The sequence below is a fragment of the Ochotona curzoniae genome, unplaced genomic scaffold, assembly GCF_017591425.1.
Source record: "Ochotona curzoniae isolate NIBS_2020 unplaced genomic scaffold, NIBS_Ocur_1.0 scaffold_3223, whole genome shotgun sequence".
Classification (NCBI taxonomy): Eukaryota; Metazoa; Chordata; class Mammalia; order Lagomorpha; family Ochotonidae; genus Ochotona; species Ochotona curzoniae.
The window spans coordinates 13,292,737-13,316,568 of NW_024467108.1; the positions used below are offsets into that span (position 1 = coordinate 13,292,737).

Genomic DNA, 23,832 nt, shown 5'->3' on the forward strand with positions numbered 1-23,832 from the left:
TCTTATCTGCGGGAAAGGGAGGGTTTCTGGTGTCAACTGCTGGTTGGAAAATAATTCAAAATTCCAGTGAGAAAAATTCAAAATACGCCATTTTTAAAGTTATAAAAATGACTTATTAGAGTATGTTGTTAAAGTTCTATTAGTGATGGACAAATGTGTGCCTAATTTTAGAGGAGATTTTATTATAGGTGTGAGTGTGTAAGAAGTGCAGTACTGAACATATTTATTTTTATTGGAAAGTCAGATATACATAGAGGAGTAGAGGCAGAGAGGAAGGTCTTCTGTCCATTGATTCCCTCCCCAAGCAGCCGCAATAGCCGGAGCTGCACCGATGCAAAGCCAGGAGCCAGGATCCTCTCCCTGGCCTTCCATGCAGTTGCAGGGTTCCAGTAGGGCTGTCCTCTACTACCTTCCCAGGCCACAAGCAGGGAGCTGGATGGGAAGTAAGGCTGCTGGGATTAGAACTGGTACCCGTATAGGATCACAGCGCATGCAAGGTGAGGACTTTAACTGCAAGAGGCTACCGTGCTGGGCCCAGTACTATATGGGTTTTCAGGCAGTCTCTGGGGTGCCTGAGGAAGACAGGGCTCTACTGCAATGCCTGCATTTGTAGGGGACTTGATTGTTTCAGTTTCCCCAAACCCTGAAGCCTCTATAATAACCCTGACAGTAAGAAGGAGGGAGGAAGAAAGCCTCGTGGAGTTTTAGGTCTCTGTGGAGGAGCTAGGCTTGTCTAGATCTTGCTCCTCTGAGCACTTTTCTGAATTCCCAGCTATTGATTGCATGTCCTTGTCAGCACAGTGCCTCTCCACGGTGGGCACCTCACGCATGCTCTGTGAGCTCTGTGGCTTTTCTCCCTCGCTTACAGCTGCAAGGTGTATTCAACACCCTGGCCTGGGTGCTCCTGGGCCTTCTGAAGGGAACCCTTGGTAGTTTGTTGTAGGGATTTGTTTGGGGTGTGTGTGTGTTTTGTCTCCTACACCTCTTTCCCCATAAAAGTTCCACTGGGCAGAGAAGGAGTTCAGGAAGTGGTAGGAGATGGAGGAGATGCCCCACTAAGCCTAAAAAGAAAGAGGATTCCTGCGAAGGCCGAGAGAGAACACAATACAATACGAGGCTCTTTGTTCGCGTGAGGTGGCTGCCCCTAGACTCACTGGCAGCCACCTGCGGGGCCCGGCTCCTGCTGACCGGCCGTGAGTGAATACACTGCTGCTCTGGGAAGCGAGCAAGAAAAGCCTTTTTGTTCTCCTTCGCCATCAGAATACAAAAGTATTGCGAGTGTGCTCATAGTTATATTTCTTCTCTCTTTTAACATTTCTAACGTTGGAGGACAGCAAGAGTTGGAAGAAGCATAGTTCTGATTACTAGAGAAGTTCATTTAATAGGTTGCATTTTAAACGATTAGTAATTCTGGATCACAAGATTGGCCCACGTGAAAGCTAAGGAACCAGTATAACTTGGGAACTACAGTACAGAGGTGTACCATGGGCTGCAAGATTCGCATTGCTAAAGAGAATGCATGCTAATATGGTGGCCATCATCAAGGGTAGAAATACATTCATCCAGGTATTTAAACATACCTGGATCTGAATGTATGATTTTATCACAGCTGCAAACTGGATGAATTTTATATGTAACACCAGCTGTTTGGGAGCGATACATACATATATTTATTTATATATGCATACATATATTTCCCTGTCAATATATCCCATGAAAATTCACTAAATTTTCAGCTATGTTGTTACTACTGGAAGGCTTCAAATGCATTGTCTCTTTGTAACTTGCTGGAGAGCATTTTTAGGTTAAAAATGTTTTGGTGTCAGTGAAAGTTTTGAGTTTAACTGTAAGTTTACTTTCCAAACCAAGGAAATTTGAGCAGATAAGCAGGGACACTGGTAAAGGTGACGAGTGTGCGTGGCTTTCAGGCCATTTAGCGAAGCATCTATGGAGCATCTAGCTTCCGTCCCTGGGAGATCCACGTGTGCTCTCAGCATCCGCCTCTGAATTCTCAATGATGCGTGTTTGCTGAAGTAGCTGTTATTCAGCATTAAACCATTTACATTTTTCTGAAGATGAGTGTCATGAATGTTTTTGAATATATATGTATCTCAGCTATTCAAGTGAAACTATAGTGAGGCCTGTGTCTTTAAAGTTAGATTGTTTTTTACAAGTATTACAACTCCGATTCCATCTAGTCTAGGCTTGTGCAAGGCTATGTAGTCAATATGGCTTAGCCTACAGTGGACCCCATAACTCCCAACACTCATACAGAGAAGTTTTAACTACCTCATATTCTTGTCCCTTGATGGAACCTTATCCAGAACTTTTTTAAAAAAAAACACTATTGATTATTTTTACTGTTGATGATTTTTACATAGTTGTTTAGGGTGATAAGAGTCAAAGGCTATAGGAAGGTGGGTGAGATCACTATTTCCACATTGTTTTTTTCCTTCCTGTATCTGGGCGGAGGGGGAAGACAAGGAAAGAAGCCACACCCAACCTCCCAAATGCCTCTGCACCCTGGGATGGAGGACAGCTACCCAATACCATCCCAGGGTCCCCGATGTGGGGCATGCTCAGAGGATCCTGCTCCTGAGGTTTCAATAGCAGAACCTTTTTTTTTTTTTTTAATAATTATCATTTATTTATGTGAGAGGCATAAAGATAATTATCCATGTACTGATTTAATTCCCAAATGGCCACAAATGGCAGGGCTGGGCCTCCAGCACCCTTTCCAGACCCTATTTCCATGTGCGTGGCAAGGGTCTGCGTTGGTGGGCCATATTCTTCTTTTCCAGGCATGTTAACAGGGAACCGGATCAGAGGCAGAGCCACCAGAAGTCAAATGAGCATTCTGACCTGGGATGCCAACGTCACAAACTGGCGTCTTAACTCACTGAGACAAAACAGCCTCTTATTCTGATCTTGAGTCATTATTAGTAATACCAGATAAATGCTTCTGCTTTAATATACATTTACATAAAACATTTGGTAATGAGCAGAATTGCCATTCCTCCCTGATTCCACATAGCATGGAGGGCGGAAGCAGCCTCTGGTTCCCTGTTACTCCAGAGAAGTCAGAGGAGGTATTGGGAGCTCTCTAGATACTGAACCTGGTCCTAAGCATGGATCCGCAGGGATAGACTCTGCTGTGTGGGTAATTTTGCAGTCAAATCACCATGAGAAGCGTTGGTGCGATAGTTCAACTCATCTTCCTTCTTGCAATACTCGCATTCTATATGGATGCTGACTTGTGTTCCAGCTGTTCCACTTCCCATCCAGCTCCCTGCTTATAGCCTGGGAAAGCAGTAGGGGATGGCCCAAAACCTTGGGACCCTGAACCCAAGTAGGAAAGCCAGAAGAGGCGCCTGGCTTCGGATTGGAGCAGCTCTAGCTGTTACAGCCATTTGAGGAGTGAACTAGTGGACAGAAGATCTTTCTTTCTGTCTCTCCCCTCTGTGAATCTGCCTTTCCAAGAAAAATAAATAAACCTTTAAAAAAATCACTATGGGATAACAGCACATTTAAAGATTATAATATATGTATCCCTTTTACTAAGTAGACTTCTTTTCACTGAGAAGTATTTGGGGAACATTTTGGAAACATTTTTAGAAAGTGGTTTTGGAGTAGATCTGGAATTGCTGGACACCTGCAATCTTTCCAACCCTGGTTGCTCAGTGCCCTCATCCCGTGATGTAGGTCTTGAGCACCCAAAGAGAGTTGAGAACAAAACACAAACATCTTTTTAGAATTGCTCCCTTTGAAAAAGTGCTACAGAATGATCCTTTGTTATAAATAGGGATCTTGTCTCTTCTATGTTCTGTAACTGAAGGCCGGGTGAATCAGCATGCGCAGAACAGGCATCAGGTATTTGCAGTGACAGGTTGGCTGCCCCTTGGTCAGGGATTATCATACTGTAACCTTCTAGTGTCATAATAACATTTGCTTGTGAATATATATGCATATATTTAGAATTTTCACCGTTTCCTGACACATGAAAGCTTTGGTAGAGGTCGGAACTGTAGATCTGTGAATGCCCATAAATGTCCCTATTCTTTACAGGCCATTATCAAACACAAAAGCACATGTTGAGGTACTCTAATTAGCTCACTGCAAAAATCCAGCTGTCAGGCCAGCCATCGAATTGGCTTACTCATTTTCTTGAGAGCGTCTGAAACAATGAATCTGAATATAGTCTATGCGTAAATCATTTATGCTTTAATGGATCCACATTTTCCCTCATGTTTTATTGAAGTCCTGTGCTATAAGCTGGAGTTAGGAAGCCAATTATGCGTTAGTCAGAGTTAAGAAGAGCCAGGTAACTGAGGTAATTGAGCAAGATGAGATCCTTTTTCCACTAACGCCACATGGGTACCACAGGTGGAGACCATAACACTCGATCTCGTCCCTATTTCTCAGAGATTAGGGTTGACATCTGACTTAATTTTAAGTAAGATCTTATAACACAATCATTATTAAGTAGGAGATTATTCTTGCAAAAGAAAACATTTATCAGCATGCTATTTTTTTTTCTACAACAGCTGAGTTAAAAATTCTAATCCTAAAGTAGAAAATAATGTGAAAATCTGCCTCCACATCTGACACAAAAGAGCGATTTTTTCTTAGCTGGTAATTTTCTGTGAGCTGTGATGTAAAAATGATGACAGGCTTTGTTATGGAGCTTGATGAATTATTCTCAATGCTTTCATACTTAAGAAGACTCCGCTACCCTGGCTTCACTTATGAGATCTTTTTGTTTTGTCACCTGTGTGCTTTTCAGCTGAAAAGTATTTGCATTCGTATATACTTGAATTTATTTGCATTCAGAGATGCGCTCACTTGGCTACAAACATCTCAGACACAAAGAGATCTGGATGCATGAGTAGCATGTTTGTAGAGAAATACATTTTCATTTCAGTGAGCATTTCCACTGTGGATCTGAGTGGCCAAAGTAGATTCACATAAATTGCCAACTGAGTGATCCAAATTAACAACGAAGGCTTTCAATAGCAAATCCCATGGCCTGGTGCTGCCACAGATGGTACTTGGCAGCAGGCAGACATTCTCTGCTTTATAGTTACCTGGAATTTGAAGAAGCATGATTTGCAATTATAATGGAAGAGAAAGAGGAACACTCCTAATGTGAGTTCTATATGTCAGTCCCTATGCTAGAAACGTTGCATATTAGCTTATTTAATGTTTCACAATAGCTCTTAGTAAAAGATTGTTACAGTTCCTACCTTACAGCTGATGAACACACAGTTCAAAAGGGCTAAGCAAATCAAAAGTGTAAACAAGACAGGCCACCTCAAGAAGTCAAATTGTCTACCAGTGAAGAACTCAAGCTCACACAGAAAACAGGTGGTGGACCTAAAATTAAAACACATGGCTGCCTAATTCAGTCATTCACTAATATATTCACTCACCCTGGATTTATCATGTATCCATTTTGCTGGGTTTTGGAAACTCAGTAATACACAATAATGACATCACCCCCACAGCCATTTAAGCAAGTAATTACAAAGGTAGAAACGTTCTTTCGACCAACCCAAACCAGAAACACACTGACTGACAAGCACTTATTTTGAGATTAGTGGAAATTAAAATATAAAAATCTATTAAATAAAACCGCTTTCTGAAAAGCAAACCTTTGTATTGAAATCAAATCCATGAAGTATATCTGCTTACTACAAACATCTGTGGGCAGTATGTTCTGATTTTCCCTTTTAGAGATTTCGTTGATATGCTATTAGGGTCAAAGGAATGAAAAGCTTATGAAAGTATTGTTAATAATAATATGACATTACTATCATTGTAAATCTCCAATCCATTTTAAAAGACACATCAATGTTTGTTTTTATTTACTTTTGATAACAACACTGGCCAAATCTAATTCCTTAGATCCTAGTTCTAATTTTTTTTTTTTTTTTTGTATCCTGGCTTCTTGGTGCATATAGAATATTTTGGCTTGGTTTGGTTCTAAGCACTAAAAACTGAATAGACATTTATTGAGCTGCTGGTATGTGTACTTCACTTTATCAAACTCCGTGAAGAAATAAAAAGATTGAAAAGTGCCTTCGAGGAGTTTGGTAGGGACAGTGGAGGTAGACCAGTACCATGAGAGTTGAGCTGTCAGACTGCTTTGGATGGAAGGAATGCTGCAGCAGGGCTCGACAGGCAACTCACCAGACTGAAAAATCCAATTGATTCAGGATGTTCCAGCATTGTGGTGGATGTTTAATATCAGAACATGGAAGCAGTCAGGATAGAAACACAAGTTTTGAATTAAACCCCAGGGGTGCCTAAGCTACGCACAAGTAGACTGACAATAGAGAACGTATTCACTTTTGCCATGTCTCTTTTCTAAACAGGTATATCTCTCATAGTGAACCAGCACAATGGAAAACACAGGGAAGACAAATAAAAAAGACACACAAGATAAGCCAAAAGAAAACAAACTGCCTACAAGTGAAGCCCTTCTAGACTATCAGTAAGTGTGTGTTCTTTTTGTTTTGTTTCCAAGAAATTCCTCTACACATTTTTTTCTGTCGTGCATTACATGATCCTTTGTTTAGAATTCTCACAGTACTCTTATTTCTGTAATTATTTATAGAAGCAGGGCCAAAGCACAGGGAAAGTTGCACAGCTCTGAGGTCAATACTCCCTGCATTCAGCGGGGAGGGATATCCACCAGGTCTGACACTCTTTCCTGGGTGCTTTCCATGTATTATTCAGTTTATTTTGCGCTCAGAGCAAGAGTTTGACCCATTACAACTTGTAGTGATCTTTAAACGAGATCCTCAAGGCAGAACTCTGACTCCACGCTAAGGTATCCAGTGCAGGGGAAGTCCCTTAGCCTCCCTGTACTTCAGCTGTAAAAGCTATGAAAGCAGACACCAGTGTTGTGGCACAGCAGGTAGTGCTGTCACCTGTGACATAGGGATTCCACATGGGCACCAGTTCAAGTCCCAGAAGTTCCACACCCAGTCTAGTTCCAAGCTTACAGAAGAAGCAGCTTCTGGATTCTGGCTTCAAGTCAGATCAGCTCCAGCCATTGTGGTTATTTGGGGAGTGAACCAGTGGATGGAAGACTAACCTCTCTCTCTCTCTCTCCTTCTCTCTGTGTAATTCTGCTTTTCAAGTAAGAATAAAACAAATCTGAATAGCTGCATTTGTTTTTATGAAAGACAAAGGTATATACACACACACACAGGGAGAGATCCTCCGTCTTCTAGTTCACTCCCCAAATGACAGCAATGGCCAGAGCTGGGCCAGGCCTAAGCTAGGAGCCTCATCCGGGTCTGCCAAGTTATGCAGGGGTCCAAGTACTTGAGTCATATTCCATCACCTTCTCAGGCACATTAGGAGAGAGCTGAGTAAGAATTGGAGCATCCAGGACTCTAATCAGTATCCACTTGAGATGTTGTTGAAATAGACAGTAGCTTAATGCACTATGCCACAATGCTGGTCCCCCTTTTCTCTTCTTTGACATTATTTTGTGTTTGGAGACTTGGAGCTTCTTTCTTCTATTTGTTCATGCAACATATACTAAGAGACTGTGAATCATAGTCTTCTGCATTACCCTGTGTAGCACCTGGACTTACGCTTTCCACCTGACTCTGGCCTACATATGACTTTTTATACCATATGTAAACGGAATCATTGTTAAGACTCACCATAATTCCAGAAGGAGATGATGCACCCAACAGGTACCAGAAGAACAGAGCGGAGTTGGAGACATAAATACACCCTTCTTCTCAGTGCGTATTTTTAAGGTTTTTTGAAACTGACTATAGCATAGTGTAGCAGTGGATATGAAATAACTTCATTGTTGTGGTTTGGGCTGAAACCCTTTGCATTTTTGGTCACCTCTCCATCCCCCATATGACAGTTTTCTGACCTAACCTCTTAAAATACTACAGAATGATTAGTGGTCGTTTGTAGAAGAAAAGATAAGGAAATATCCTTAACTTTCCAACTTACATTATTTCTAAGTGGCTACACATCAAATTCAAGTGATTCAGAGACAATTATACTTAATGTTAAGAACTTGGAGGCAAAGCTAAACATGACACCTGTTCTGTGCTTATGTTTTATTCCAATTAATAAATAATAAACCCATTGATGAGAGCACTGGGTCGGTTTTTGAGTGCATAATGTTTTGAAAACAGCTCAATGCTAGCCTTTTCCCAAATAAGACTGAAATTTACTCATTCAACAAGTACTTGAGTGTTTACCAACTGAGACAAATACTGGATATTGGAGTACAGCAGTGAACAGGAAAACATGATCCCTGCCCTGATGAAGCAGAAGTGAGACATTAAATGACAAACTCAAGCTTTTTGTAAAAAAAAAAAAAAAAAACTATGTATATATAATGAAAGTAGTATGAAAGAGAAGGATGTTATAAAATGGTGAAACCAAAGGGCTTGGCGTAGTCAGAGGCATTAGGTAGAGATGGAGGACGCCATGTTTGGGCTGATCTTGGGAAGAACAGGTTTGAGTGGTGGAGAGAAGTCCTTCTGGGAGAAAGAGACTAGGATCGGAAGCAGCTTACCACGGCCAAGGAAGCAGGAGAGAGAATAACGGACACTGAGCAGGAACACCCGCTGTTGGTTTAGTCAAAGGTCACACCAAACGGAACACTTGAGGTCTGGAAATGGGGAGCCATTTATTGGAAGAGCACAAGGCTGGAATGATGTCAGTGACTAAATTTTTTAAAAAAGATTTATTTATTTTTATTGGAAAGTTAGATACACAGAGACAGAGAGGGAGAACCTCTGTCTGCTGACTCGCTCCCCAAGCGACTACAACGGTCACACTGATCCAAAACCAGGAACCAGGAGCCTCCTCTGGGTCTCAAGGCTTTGGGCCGTCCTCGACTGCTTTCCCAGGCCATAAGCAGGGGGCTGGATGGGAAGCAGGGCTGCCGGGATTAGAACTGGTGCCCATGTGGGATCCTGGCTCATGCAAGATGAGGACCTAAGCTGCTAGGCTACCACGCAGGGGCCCAGTGACTAAATCTTTAAAAGAATCATTATAAACCACATCCTGGGAAGATCTATATCTTTTCAGAGACCCCAAACATATACATATAGCTTGGGGGGATTTGTTTCATTTATTATTTAATCAGAAATGCTTTTTATTTATTTATTTTACCAGAGGGCTGTGGATTAAAGGGCCATAATACTAATATTCGCTGGAAACAGCTTTTAACAATTTTCTCGTATTTTCTACTTGAGATAACACTAAATAATAACTAAGCACTATTCACATGAATTTCTCAACATAACTGAAAGTTTTTTCATATCCTTTGAGTAGAGGTGGACAGAAGGCAGGCTGTGAACGCAGCCTGGTCGTCAGTTTCCTCCCACGTTGACAGTGATGGCGTTCAATTCCAGCTGCTGCTCTCCCTCCTGGGTCAACCCCAGGCCAGTCCTCCTCCTCTCTCACAGCGGTTTGCAGAGGCAAGCATTTGCCATGCAAATCATTTCCCATGATCTAGTGCAACATAGAAGCTGAACATTCCCTGCCTTTGTCCTTGTCCCTTTGTTAACGATGAATAAATCCTCTCACGGCCTGGACCAGCAAAGGCCGTGCTGTGCCATACTCCATGAGTGATGATCTCCTGGCTCCCAGGAGACAGAATTTTTGTCACTTGACAAACAGCCCCAGCTATCCGCAGGAGGATTGTCCAGGGGTTCCTGATGGCATCTTGTATTTCTCTCATCCTATTTCAGTTTCTAACAGCCGTGAGTGCAGAGCAAGTACAAACAATTGGACTTTATAAAAAAAGAAAACTAAACAAAACAAAACAAAAAAAACCTTTGTCCCAAGACAATAAGGTCTTATGCTTCTATGATTGCACGTGACTTGACACACCAATGTTAAATATAAAATGATTAACTCTGAACAGTTGATTCTTTTCATTTTCTCCTTTATACTTGTTTTAACCCACTTTCTATAATCAGCATGAACAGATAAATAGGCATTTTTAATGAAATTGAGTGGGTAAGTCCGTATGCGGCTAACATTTAAATACACCAAAGAAGTAAGGAACAAGAAGGCATACTATTAGTAGTGGAATATCAGTGTGCTCTAGAAAAGTGCTGCATCTCTTTTAAACCATTTTAACATTTGTTGGTTTATCATTCCACTTGCTTTGCCCTTTAGTGTGACATATGGAATAACACTGGATGAAGTAGATGGAGAGATATGAAAAGAACATGTAGAGGACAATGAAGCCTGAATTCCCCCGCAGTGGTTTACAGTGAGGAGTTCCGAGGCTAAGGTTTATCTAGTTGCTGATAAATTCAGGTCTTCCTGAGGCGGGAGAAGGTTAGGCAGGTCCAGTTAAGGCCGGATTCTCTGTTAGGCCTGCAATGACCACGAGCTCCACAAGGGGGCCAGCAAAGCCGCCAGAACATGATTCTCTCCGGGGCCTGCTCACAGAAGGAACACAAAACAAAAGCTTGGACCTTTTGCTCCGAAATGCTGTAGTGGAGAGGTTGCGGCGGGGGGTGGAGGGAAGGCGGCGGGGTGGTAGGCTTAAGTGTGGGACTGACAGGTGTAGCAAGGAAAGCAGGTGGAGCCCAGCGTAGTAGCCTTGTGGCTAAATGCTAGCCTTACATGCGCCAGGATCCCATATAGGCACTGTTCCGAGTCCTGGACGCTCCACTTCCCATCCAGCTCCCTGCCTGCAGCCTGGGAAAACAATAGGGGATGGCACAAAGCCTTGGGACTCTGTACCCGCATAGGAGACCCAGAATCTCTTGCCTCGTGGCTTTGGATCGGCTCAGCTCCAACTGTTGAGGCCATTTGGGGGGATGGAAGATCTCTGTCTCTTTCTCTCTCTCTTTGTAACTCTTTCAAGTAAAAATAAATCTTATAAAATAAAAGCTCACAATATAAAAATAAAATAAGCTAGCAAACCCCTTAGTGGCAAAAATAAATAGATAAATAAATTAAAATTTTCAATAAGATCTTTTTGTATACTGTGACACTTGAACTTTAGTGCTTGCTTTCCGCTGAGTGCGTAAGGACGCCTGGCAAATGCAGGCCTGGGATTATTCCTCCTGTAAACAAGACTGAGAGCAGCTCTCTGGTTCCTTTTTGCTTGAAACATTCTGCCGTTAACATTGCACAGTGTGTATTTCCTGCAGTCACACACATGGTGTAGATTGAATGTTGTCGTCATTGAGGGGGTCTTGAATGAGATCTTTAGGATCCTTGCTCTCGAGTGCATTTTAGCAGATAGTAAGGAGATACACATGTCAGCATGGTTTACACATGGTGAGAAGTGCCAAGTAGGAAGCTATAGCATGTGAGGAGAGGGAACAGAAGTGACTGCTGTAGATAGCATGGGCTCTACACATCAGTAAGATGTAAGTGCCCCAGTAAGCAGAGAAATCCAGTGAGCTTAGCTGGAATTGGAGGAGCTGGAACTCCAGCCAGCACTTACATGGGATGCTGATGCAGCAAACAGAGGATGAGTCTGCCATCCTATCACATTGGCCAGATTATGTTGCGTGTGTGTGTGTGTGGAGGGAGGGTGTCATTTGGAAGGAGGGACTCTTATAGTCATTTTTCTCTGCTAAGTGTACTTACTCAATGTCACAAATATAAATGATATTTTCTGGAAGGGCTGAGCATAATATACAACTGTGACTTATGAGCACTTAATTATTCTAGAAGCACTTGCATATGATTTCTTTTTTTAATCCTCACAATACTATCTAGAGGTGGGTATTGCTATCTCCATCTGACAGCTTTGAAGTTTAGGCCCCCAAAACTGTCTTGTCTCAAGCAACTAAGAAGGTTGAGAACAGAGCTGGTGCAGTGCTATGGCACGCTGATCCTCCGCCTGCAGTGCCAGCATTCCATATCAGTGCTGTTTACGTTCCTGCTCTACTTCAATCTAGCTCTCTGTTTATGGCCTGGGAAGGAAGTAGAGAATGGCCCAAGTCCTTGGTCCCTACCATGTGGGATACTTAGAGAAATCTCCTGGCTCCAGGCTTCAGATTGGTTCAGCTCCAGCCAGTGTGACCATCTGGGGAGTTAACCAGTGGATGGAAACGCTCCCTGCGTTTCCCTTTCTCTCTGCAAATTTACCTGTCAACTAAAAATGAATAAATCTTTTAAAAACAAAAAGGTAAAGACAAGACTTAAAGCTGAATATTCCTTTCTTTAACCACTCTACTTTTACTACATGACAGATGGGGCCCAGCATCACAGTCTAGTGGTTAAATGCTAACCTTGCATGTGCCAGGATCTCATGTGGGCACTGATTTGTTTTTTTGTTTTGTATTTTTATTGAAGCAAAGGGTTTGGCAGACCTATTTCTGTTGGCTTATTTGCTCTCAGATTTGTTTATAAAATGTACTAAGTAATAGCAATATAGAGATATATGAATATTTCAAATAACGAACACATAGACCATAAAAAAGAGAGGAAGAGGCAGGAAAGACTGTCCATCTATTGGCTCACTCTCCAAATGCCTGCAACAGCAGGGCTGGGCCCAACTGAGGTTAGAAACCAGGAACAGCATCTAGGTCTCGCACATAGCTCACAGGAAGCCGTCATCAGCTGCCCCAAGGTGCATCAGCTGGAAACTAGATCCGAAGCTCAGAGTAGCCAGAACCCCAGCCAGGCACCCCGTCATGAGATGTTTTTCTTTCTCACTTATCTAACAGATGTCCATCAACTACTTGTTGAGTGTTAAGAAATATTTTTGTGTGAGGAAGGAAGCTTGACATATTCACAGAAGAAAGATGCACTAATGAACATGAGCCTAGGTCTGGAGTTTAAACAAGAGTGTTCACCCTTATAGCACCCTTGTTTTGAATGTTTTTAGAATTCTAGAAAATACATTTCAGTGCACCCATTCCTAAATTTCCTTTAAGTTGAATTATTTCTAGATAATTAGAAAGTATAAATATTGCACCAATAAAACATGAAAAGGTTGGTTTCTTTTAAAAAAAATAACTTGAAATTGCTTCTCCAATAGATATTTCAGTATATTTCAGTTAGTAAACTAGATTCAGAAACACAAATTATTTAAGAAATTCTCTCACCTCTAAATGGTTCTTGTCATATAATTAACAATCTATTTGAATTCATAGAGTGTTATGTTTAAACATTGTCTCATTAATTTTTCCCTAAATAATAATTTAGCACATATTATCTTTGTTCTTAGCTGTCAAATAAAGGAAAATGCAGTGGAGCGATTCATGTTTCAAATAAAAAAGCTTAGAGAAAGGAACCAAAAGTATCATGAAAGAGTAAGTATAAACTTGAGAGTATATAGTTATTAAACATTTACACACATACTTTGAAAGTTTGTAAGGTAAGTTAAGACACACTTTAGAGAATTATCTTCTTTAAAGCTTGAGAGTGATTGGTTTGCAATCCAGTTCATCTGTTTGTACTTGTACTCTTCCAATTATGCTAAGCATAAGGCCAAAGGGAGTCAGCCTCTATCATATTATTTGCAACATGAAGACAGTGGCTCTTGTATCCGTAATTTTAGAGCTTAGGAACTGCATTTATCTTTTAACTTCTTACTCTAGCCAAAGTGTCAAGCATTGTTCTCTATTTTTAATCTCTGTATCTGTCTATCTTAGATTATCAGAGAGTATGCTACATAAATATCACTTGAAAAGTACAGTCTTTATGGGCTAACTGGATATGTAACATGATATATTGATTTTACAAAATATGATTAAAATGCATATCAAAGGTGTATAATATAGGACCACAGAATTAAACATTCGCAGAAACACTTGTAAGGTTTGGAAGTAGTGAATGAAAATTAACACAATTTTCATCCTTCAAGACATCACATAGATGAGCAGATTCTGTGGGTGACCCTGTTAGTGCACCGGTTTGAGAGGGACCCTGACGTTTTCACAGTAAGGCGTTTTGTTTGAGGTTTGCCTAAAGAGACTATGTCTACACATTTTAATGGAGTCTACAGTCAGAGACCCAAGCTTGCACCCTAACCGTACAACTTTCTTATGCCATTTTGTCCAAAATTAATATAAGCTTCAATTTTCCTATGAAATTGGGATCCCTGTCTTTTCCAAAGGACTAATGTTCACTCATCCAGCCAATATTCACTGGGCGTAAAAGCCCTGGTGGTGATTTAACTATAACACTGACATTGTCATGATTCTCAGGGACCAGTCAACTTTTAATACAGACTAACAGAAAAACTGGGCCTGTGGATCAGAGTGAGAAGAAGTCTGCTCTCGAGACAATGGTGCAATCGCTGCATGGTATCACAGGAGGTAGAGAGTGGTGAGCCAGAAGCTGGGGCTACGGAGACCATGGTGGAAGTCTAACATAAGAACCCAGACCTGGAACTTGCTGGAGGGAGTGGCACAAGTGAGTGCAAACAAGGAGCTGTATACCAACTGCAATAAGTAAAATCGAATTGTAGACCTGTAAGTGACACAGCTTAGAAACCTACCCCAAGGAGAAGAATCTGATAACCAGAAGTGCAATGACTAGGAGCAAAAAAAGAGACAAAGGCACAATGAATATTACTGAAGATTCCCCTGCAAAGGAGCAAAAGCCTTTGCCAACCTCGGAGTTAACTTGTGAAGACATCAAGAAAATGGGGGAAACAGAATTCAAAACACTTGTTATAAAACTTCTTATCAACAAGGAGAAGCACATAGTACAGGAGTTCAAGAAATTTAAGGAATATGTCACACAGGAAATGGATGAAATGAAAGATGATTATCAGAAATTAAAAGTACAAAGGAGAGTTTCCAAAGTAGAAGGAAGAAAGCAGAAGAAAGAATCTCAGAATTGGAAGGTATTTCCTGTCACCAGGAGGAAACAAACAAAAAGCTGGAAGCAGAGCTGGGTCAAGCTAAAAAAAAAAAGTATTCAAGAACTTTTCAGAACTCTGCTAGAAGGCCAAATATAAGAATTATGGGAGTCCCAGAGGGTGCAGAAAGAGAAACTGGGATTAAAGGTGTATTTAATAAAACAATAAGGGGAAAATTCCTTAATCTAGAGAAAGAATTGAGAAACAATATCCAGGAGGGGCAGAACTCCCAACAGGGTTGAACAAAAGTGATCTTCACTGCGACACATGATATTCAAGCTCTCTTCACTTGAACATAAGGGAAAGATCCTTAAATGTGCACATGGAAAAAAATCAATTGACATATAAAAGAATGCAAGTTAAATTCATAGGAGACCTCTCACAGAAAACTCTACAGGCCAGAAGAGAATGGAGTGACATAGTCCAGATTCTAAAAGCAAAAAATTGACAGCCCAGGATAACATACCCAGCAAAGTTTTCCTGTGTCTTTAACAATGAAATAAAATTCTTCCACGGTAAAGAAAAGTTAAAACAATATGTCTCTTCCAAACCTGCCCTACAAACGATAAAGATGTTCTCTTGACAGAGAAGAGGAATAGCACTCACCAAAACCAAACGCAAATGTGAAGAACATCCCAATAACAAAACAACAGAAGATTAAATCAATGAACAACCTATTGCTAAAATGATGGGATCAAATTGCTACCCATTCATAATAACCCTGGGTATAAATGGATTAAATTCATCAATCAAGCATCATAGATTAGTAGACTGGATTAAAACAACAAAACCTAGGTTTCTGTTGCCTATAGAAGACATATGTCACCAACAAAGATCAGCAGAAACTATACCTCATGGACTTTATTTATTTACTTATTTTTATATAGTGTCATCTCTTCAAAACACTTTCTTCCTCATTAAATTATTCACTGACTCAGATCATACAGTATCGTCATTTTCTTCAAGAAGATTCTTGATTTTTTTTTTCATTTCTTCAATGACACATTAGATACATGCAGTAAGTAGCGTGTTATTTAATTTCATGGCATTATAAATTTCTATTTTTCTTCCTGTTGTTGATTTTGTATTGTGGCTTTTTATTTAAGGGGATTTATAGCAATTGTGTAATGGAGACAATCATATGCAGATCTGAGGATACAATGCAGTATGCGTCTCTACTTCCAGACTAAAGATGGACTCCCAATGAAACTGTTAACTATATTTTAACAATAGGATGCTGAGCTTTCTATAATTATCCATGCCCGCTCTGATGGACATATGACTGTTTATGAAGAACTGTACTATAGTAATAATATAGAGGAATCCATTGGCGGGGGAGAGGACTTGGTGAGGGAAAAAGGGAAATCCCAAGGCCTATGGAACTGTATCATAAAATGATGATAATAATTTTTTAAAGACAATAAAAACAAAACAAAACAAAAACAACAAACAAGTCTGCTCTAGCTCCTTGGCTACAGGAGCCACATGACAAAATTCGGAGCACTTGAGAGGAATAAGCAGCCATCAGGAGACCAAGGCACACCCTTATGTTCAACACAGGTCCTGCTAGGACAGGACCTGGTTGTGAAAAGCACAAGGAATCAGATCTGAATAAGCACCTTGGGTAGTATCCTGATGTTTGGTGCCCAAAACAGTTAAAGTTGTGGTTTCCATGAGGATTAGCACAAGACTGAGACATACCTGTGTGTGTGATAGTGGACCCACCTGTGAGGAGCCTGAAGAGACAGATCCCAGCTGCTGGCGCATGCCTCTGCACAGCAAACATCCCTTTCCATTTACGCTGACTCTGCCCTAATTCAAGCTGCCAGTACTTCTGGTCCATCTTCCCTCTCTCCAGTACAGTCTCCACACAGCAACCAGCTTGCCGTTTGAGTGTTCTAGTTGTCAGTGTCTGACCTTTCACTGGCTTCCTACTGGACATACAAAAAAAAAAAAATCCATAATCCTTGCAAAAGGCTTCAGGACACCCCTCCCCTCTCCAGCCATCCCCCAGCCATCCCACCCTTTTACTTACTACCAGCTCCTTTGACCAGATGATGGCTGGAGTGCTTGTGTTCTTGTTATTCACATGGGTGACCCAGATCGAGTTCTGGATTCATGGCTTCAGCCTGGTCTAGCTTCAGCTGTTACAGCTATCTGGGGAATAAGCCAGTGAAAGGAATATATTCTCTCTCTCTCATTCTTACTTTCGTTCCCTTTCCTTGTTTCTTTCACGTGAACAAATTGAATTTTTCTTTAAATCTAAAAAGATGGATTCATTTTGAGTTCTGAATTTGTGGCTTCAGGCTGATTCAGCCTCAGCTGTCATGACTATCTGGGGAATAAGCCAGAGAAAGGAATATATTTTCTCTCTCATTCTCTTTTTCTCATATCATTCTGCTTTTCACATGAACAAATTAAATTTTTAAATCTAAGAAGACTGATTCATTTTGAGGAATACTGTTCTAAGTATGGAAAGTAAATGGAAATTTTCTTTGTATATAACTTTTTATGAACTGTATGTGGTGGTTTTTAAATTATCTTTATTTGGAAATCTTTTGCCTACATGTTATGCTAAATATTTTTGAACTAGAATTGAATTCAGAAGCTGCTTTGCCTTACTAAAATTAACATAAGTAAAATGAAGATATTTTTATTTAGCATTCAAATCATTCTTGCTAAAAGAATTTTCCATTTCTTTAAAAATAAATGGAAAAGTCCACATTTGGAAGAAAGTATTAACAGTGTAATAGTCTGGCAAGAGATATTTCCATTGCTATTATTGAAGTTTCTATACATATTTCATTCTAAAATAACATGCCACGTCAAAGTGATTCAAAATATATAAGCAAATACAACATGAATATTTCATGCAAGAAACTGGAATACGTTAAACCTAGTTTAAGAGTAATAAACTATTTAATTTTTAGTTGGTGGTATTGATCGGCCCTCTGCTTTCTAATTAAACTTTTTATTTTGAGGTATTTATAGATTATCATGCATTTATGAGAAGTAGTACATCAAGAAGGAGCTTGTGTTCTCATTACCTAGGTTCCCGTAACATAATAACAAAACTGTATCACAATAGTACAAGTAAATTATTGGCAATATTAACACTGATATTCAAGATATAGAACATTTCCATCATCACAGACATCACTCACAACCTCAACTTAACTAATTAAATCTGTAGTTTCCATAGTGTCACATTCTAAGGTCGTGAGTTGGCATGAATTGGGGGACAACATTAATACTTAATATGGGGCAAATCTGTTTATAATTAGTATATTATAATTATATATATATAATTAACATATTCTTGATTGTTTCACAGTTTTATTATTATATAATGTTTTTTCTTGTCACTGGTAACAAATATTTTCTTGTCTATTTTGTTGTATGTTAGTTTAGTCATTTCAGCTTTTTTTTGGATTTCTTTTTGCATTGTAGCCCTTTTTTTCCATTCTTTTACTTTTGGCCTATTTGTTACTTTGAGTTGAAACTATATGTCATAGAAAGTGTACAGTGTGTCATTTTTTTTAAAAAGTTCATTCTGCCAACCTCTGGCTTTTAATCATCACATTCAACCCATCTTCATTTAATGTAATTATTGACAAGGCAAACTTAATCTGGCATTTTCTAAATCATGTTCCTCTCTGCTTCAATTACTGCCCTGTTTTGTATTAAATGTGTTCTTGTGTTCTGTTTTAATCCTCTGTTGTTTCTTTTTTTTATTTCTATTTTAGGTAAATCTCAGAGGTTGTCCTGAGATTCCAGTTAGCATGCTAATATATAACAATCTAGTTCAGAATGATGTCATATTTGTTTTTATGTATCTGGAAAGCGGGGGTGGGGGGAGGGAGGGAGAGAGAGAGAGAGAGAGAGAGAGAGAAATGTCAATCTTGCATCCACTGTTCACTTCCCAAATGTCTACAACAGCCAGGACCTAGCATTTAAACCCTGGAACTCTAATATGAGATATAAATGTCCCAGATGACAACGACTGCAACAAAACTCTATTCCTACCAACTTAATTTTAGTAACCTACAAAAACTATGTCCAATTTCTTTGCATATCATTCCAGTTGTTATTTTCTAAAATACATTTTTATATACCATGTGTCCACAAATATATATTGACCATCACTGCTTTACACAGTTATCTTGTAAATCAGATGGAGAAAACATGGAATTATCAAAACATTATGGCCAATAAGGAGCATAGAAACATGAATGGGCTAGCCACAAAGGAACTTAATCTGTATTTTAAGTGGGAAGTTTTTGGATGGTGAGTAACCATCACAATAAAGAAGGAAATTGGGGACATTTGTGGGAAAAAAAAAAAAGACAAGACTTAATGTAAGTCCCACGGTATTTTTTTTTATGATTTATTTATTTTATTGGAGGGGCAGATCTAGAGAGAGGAGAGACAGAAAGATTTTCCACCCAGTGGTTCATTCCCCAAAAGGCTGCAATGACTGGAGCTTAGCTGATCTGAAGCCAGGAACCAGGAGTTTCTTCCTGGTCTCCCATGCAAATGCAGGTGCCTGAGGACTTGGGCCATCCACCTCTGTCTTCCCAGGCCATAAGCAGGACGCTAGGTTGGAAGTAACATAGCCAGGACATGAACCAGAACCCATATGGGTTGCTGGGCTTGCAGGTGGAGGATTAGCAAGTTGAGCCATAGCACCAACCCCCAAAGCAGTACGTTCCAGAATTGTTTTGCTGCTAGTGTCCAGGACACTCCCAAGCATGTGACAACAGGATGAATAATGTATGCTAGAGAAGAACAGTGTTGATATGGAAGACTGAAAGAAAAATTGGGCTTCAAGGTTTAATGTTCATTGATCTGGTGTAGGGTGGTAGATTTTAGATCAATGACATAAATTCTAAAGCATAACATTCTATTCGCTGCTACTAAGTTGATATATTTAACTTCATTTTGACTCTTTCATGATCCATAAACTCTTAGAAATATTACTGTATAATTTATCTGATTGTATATTTTGTTCTCACTTTATAAGAATTAGTTTGTGACTCTGTTTTGGGGCAAACCAATGTGTACAGTTCGTCAGATGTTGTTAACTCCTGGTGTTTTCCTGACAGAACAGACACTTGAAGGATGAACAAATTTGGCACATACAGAACCTACTAAAGGAGCTAAGTGAAGAGAAACCAGACACATTACCAGCTGTATCAAGGGAGGATGTTGAAGAAGCGATGAAAGAGAAATGGAAGTTTGAAAGAGATCAGGAAAAAAACTTAAAAGGTCACTTAGGGACTGAGAAGTTTATCATAAAATTTTACCAGAATTTATAAATGCTATTGTCTTCCAATATACTCAGAATGCAATGAGTGTGATTTGGGTGTCGTTATTCCTACCATAGCCACAAGCACGTACTGATAAAAGGACAGAAAAGGGAAAACAACAAAGTGTGCAGAAGCCACTGGAGGGGGACGAGTAAGTGCAGTGGTCACAGGCGAAGGCAGAATCCACTTGAGCTCTGAAGGCCAGATGGGTTCCTGTTTGGTGCCATTCTGAGCGGCTCTTCAAAGCAGAATTTGTTATTTCTTTTGTGATTTTGGTGTCATCATTGGCTTTAGTCTCGTTCAGACTTAGGAATGCTAAAATTAATATAACCATAATCCTCCCCTCCCATAATATTTAAGGGGCTAAGCGTAACACCATTTAGACAAAAGAAGGAAGGGTAAGAGTTACAAAAGGGGAAGTGTGTTGGGCCTGGAGATGAAAGCCAGGACGCACGATTGCTATGGGCTCAGGAAATAGAGTCCTGGGGTAACTTGTGTGCAGTTTTAAAATGTGCATTCTTTACAACCATTCCTCCCTCTTAAACTTGGGATTTCTAAAGCCACCTTTGCCAGAACTTCTAGCAATTCCATCCCTGCTAGGAAGCTGAAGAACATGAGAAAGAGATTTGAGGGCTATTAGGAAGCAGTATCAGAAGTTAGGAGGCAAAACAAAGCACAAGTTTTTTTTTTTTTTATTTCTTCCAAATATTTTGAATTACCTACTTTTCTGGAGCACTTGCACACAGCAGGCCCACTACTCAATAGATAGTTTTGATTTTTAGTAAAATAGTTTCCAAGATTAAACATCAGGAGACAAGCTCCATTTTCAACAATTTCCAAAACTGTTTCCATAACCCTCCTCTCGCCCATATCTCTCTATTGGCAACATTTATTCCTGACATTTTGCAGTACCCCCCACTTAAGAGTTATGTTTGCACTTCCAAAGAGTACTCTAATAAATTCCTGGAGATGAAAGTGAGACCCTAGATGCTGCTGAAGTGTGCTCACCAAATTGCCTTCTCAGGAGAGTGGGCCAGGTTAGCTGAGGATCTGCTGATTATTCTTTAAGGCTGAGTAGTGTCTGCAGATTGGATGACCTAGTATAGGCAAGTGGGGCTGGGCATGAGTAAAGAGTCCTACAGAAACAAAAGAATAAAAAGAAAATGATAGGACAGAAGTATCCTGAGAGAATTCCTTAGGACGCGATGTACAAGGGAATCCCCTGTAACTCTTTCGTATGGGACCGAGATGGATGGCTGCTTTTACCCAGCAGCTTGTTGTAATCCAAAATCTCAGGCCCCACCTAGATCAACCAAATCTTATTCTACTTTTGACAAGATGTCAGGAGAGCCCTAGGCACAGCAAGGTCTGAAAAGAATGGTTGTGGCGCCTTTCTTTCAACTTTTACTTAGCACTCCCAGAGCTGCAAGGATAAAACCCAAGTCAGTCCAGCCTTAGCATAAAGGGGATATTAAGTTTCCCACATAAGCAAGCCCCAGCAGGGCAGGATGCTGCTGATCTGATCTGGAGCTATACTTGCTGTCAGATCTCACCAGTGTGTTTTAGAAAAACATTCTGTACCTGCATGTATGTACACACACACACACACACACACACACACACAGAGAGACTTTCTCTCTCTCTCTCTGTCACACACACACACACACACACACACACACACACACACACACACACAGACTCCCACACATGCTCTTCTTACTAGACAGCATGGGAGATTGGTTCCAAGAAAGTAGAAAACCAGCCACTACACCCATGTGTCTTTCAAAATCTTCATATACTAACCCCCACCTCCAAGACCTCCAAGACTGAATGTGGCACAAGGAGGAGACAGCGGCAGTATGCACACATGAAAGGCCAGCAGCCCCTCTGGGTTACAGCAGTGTTACCCATTGTTTGTTGACTGATAACACCATCTGCTAAGAAAATTTAAGATATCTTATGTCCAACTCTAGAAAATGACGCACCCAGGGTTTTTCTGATCCACTACACTAAAGGATATCCCTCTAGCCTGATGGGAGCTTCAGCAATTCAGTGAACATTGAATGAGCAATAAATGAATTGGGGTGTTTACAGATATGAGCGTAATGTGTGCTTGCCTTCAAGGAGCTCGCAAACAAGGTGGTGTATGGTAGTGAGTCAAGTAACTATAAAGCCCCCTGTACCTGGCCCTTAGTGCTGGTTTCTTCTCCATAATATCTAGTGGCATGAAACTCAAGCCTTTTTAAAAGACTTTTATTTATTTTAAAGGTAGAGTGATAGAAATGAGAGAGAGAGAGAAATAGAGATAGAGATAGTGATAGAGAGAGAAAAAGATCTTTTGATTTCTAGTTCACTCCCCAAATGCCTTCAACAACCATGTCTGGGATGAAGACAGGAACCAGGAATTCCAAACTGGCCTCCCAGGCATATTAGCACAATTAGAAGTTCGGCAGCTAGAACTTGAATTGGCACTCCCATACCGGATGCCAGCATGCACGAGCTGCAGCTTAACATGCTGTGCCATGGTTGCTCAGGCCTAAAGATGTGCCAGGGCATACTGAAAATTTATGTGTTTGAGTTAGTTACTAAAATGAGGACAGAGGGAGAAGATGTGCTGTTATTGCTGTCATTTACCATTAACACAAGGAAAGTCCAAACGAACTATCCTTGACTATATCAAATGATTTACTTAAACAAATAGTTGCTAAAGATCCAGGAAGGACTTAAGAGCCACTTTTCCTCAGAGGCATAATGGCCAGGAAAAATGACAACTTACTAATTAAAAGTACATTTGATAAAATATTTGTTCTACAAAATGGGACTTCCTATTAAATTACCATATGAGTAATTTAAACTTCTGGATTTCTAGGTATATGGGTTAGTTATTATATCTTCCAGTAATAACCCCAAAGCACCCATCTACTTTATAAATCTAACTTAATTAGATTTTGAGTTGGGAATAAAGAATAGTTTGAGCAGTTTAGATTCTCTTAAATTATATACATAAGATAGCATTTATGCATTTAACAGTATTTTAATATCAGATCTTCACAAAATTAATTTGCAGCACATAATGGTTGCATGGACAATGAAAATAACATGGTGTCTTGGCTTTCTTTCCAACAGATATGCGCACACAAATAACTAACACTGAGAAGCTATTTATTGAGAAACTCGGTGAAAAGGAATATTGGGAAGAGTACAAGAATGTAGGGAGTGCACAACATGCTAAACTCATTACTTCCTTACAAAACGACATCAACAGAGTTAAAGAGAATGCAGAGAAAATGTCAGGTCAGTTGCAGCTAAGCTAGTACAAATTCCATTGAAAACATTTTAAAGGGTGGAAGAGAAAACGAGGCACTCTAAATCATGCTCTTTCTCTCTGCTGTCTGCACAAGTCTCTGTGGGCCTGGAAGCAAAGAGGGAGGAACACAGCAGAGACAGGATTCCAGGACACCGATGAGAATGAGAAAACAAAGTGAAGGCCTGTGGTGCTGGAAAGAAGCCTGACTCAATGGGTGGTGTCTCGATGGGGGCAGGTTCCCTGAAGTAGGAGTGTTCTGGGCCCTAGTAATGCAATAAAGGACTCACGTGAGGCGAAGTAAGACTAGCCTGGCCGTGTAACCTTACTGAGAGACCCCCGAAGTGAATTAAGCTGCAGCCAGAAAAACCTGAAGAAAA

The 23,832-nt window shown here is 40.2% G+C and overlaps 3 protein-coding genes across 3 annotated transcripts in view; 1 reads left to right on the top strand and 2 right to left on the bottom strand.

The window, feature by feature from the left end:
* The window catches only part of SYTL2 (synaptotagmin like 2), a 171,045-nt gene extending 154,049 nt beyond the window's left edge, over nucleotides 1-16,996 (bottom strand). The window contains exons 1-2 of the mRNA XM_040964126.1: nucleotides 16,875-16,996; nucleotides 16,565-16,773 (exon numbers count right to left, since the gene is read on the bottom strand). The gene's annotated coding sequence lies outside the window, so the exon portion shown is untranslated. The remainder of the gene's footprint in view (nucleotides 1-16,564; nucleotides 16,774-16,874) is intronic.
* CCDC83 (coiled-coil domain containing 83) overlaps nucleotides 1-23,832 on the top strand; it is a 44,502-nt gene that overhangs the window by 535 nt on the left and 20,135 nt on the right. The window contains exons 3-6 of the mRNA XM_040964158.1: nucleotides 6,375-6,493; nucleotides 13,199-13,283; nucleotides 19,945-20,107; nucleotides 23,275-23,442. Coding sequence (XP_040820092.1) covers nucleotides 6,402-6,493; nucleotides 13,199-13,283; nucleotides 19,945-20,107; nucleotides 23,275-23,442 — 508 coding nt within the window. The 5' untranslated portion in view covers nucleotides 6,375-6,401. The remainder of the gene's footprint in view (nucleotides 1-6,374; nucleotides 6,494-13,198; nucleotides 13,284-19,944; nucleotides 20,108-23,274; nucleotides 23,443-23,832) is intronic.
* The window catches only part of PICALM (phosphatidylinositol binding clathrin assembly protein), a 125,179-nt gene continuing 119,812 nt past the window's right edge, over nucleotides 18,466-23,832 (bottom strand). Inside the window, exon 21 of the mRNA XM_040964140.1 lies at nucleotides 18,466-18,675. Coding sequence (XP_040820074.1) covers nucleotides 18,640-18,675 — 36 coding nt within the window. The 3' untranslated portion in view covers nucleotides 18,466-18,639. The remainder of the gene's footprint in view (nucleotides 18,676-23,832) is intronic.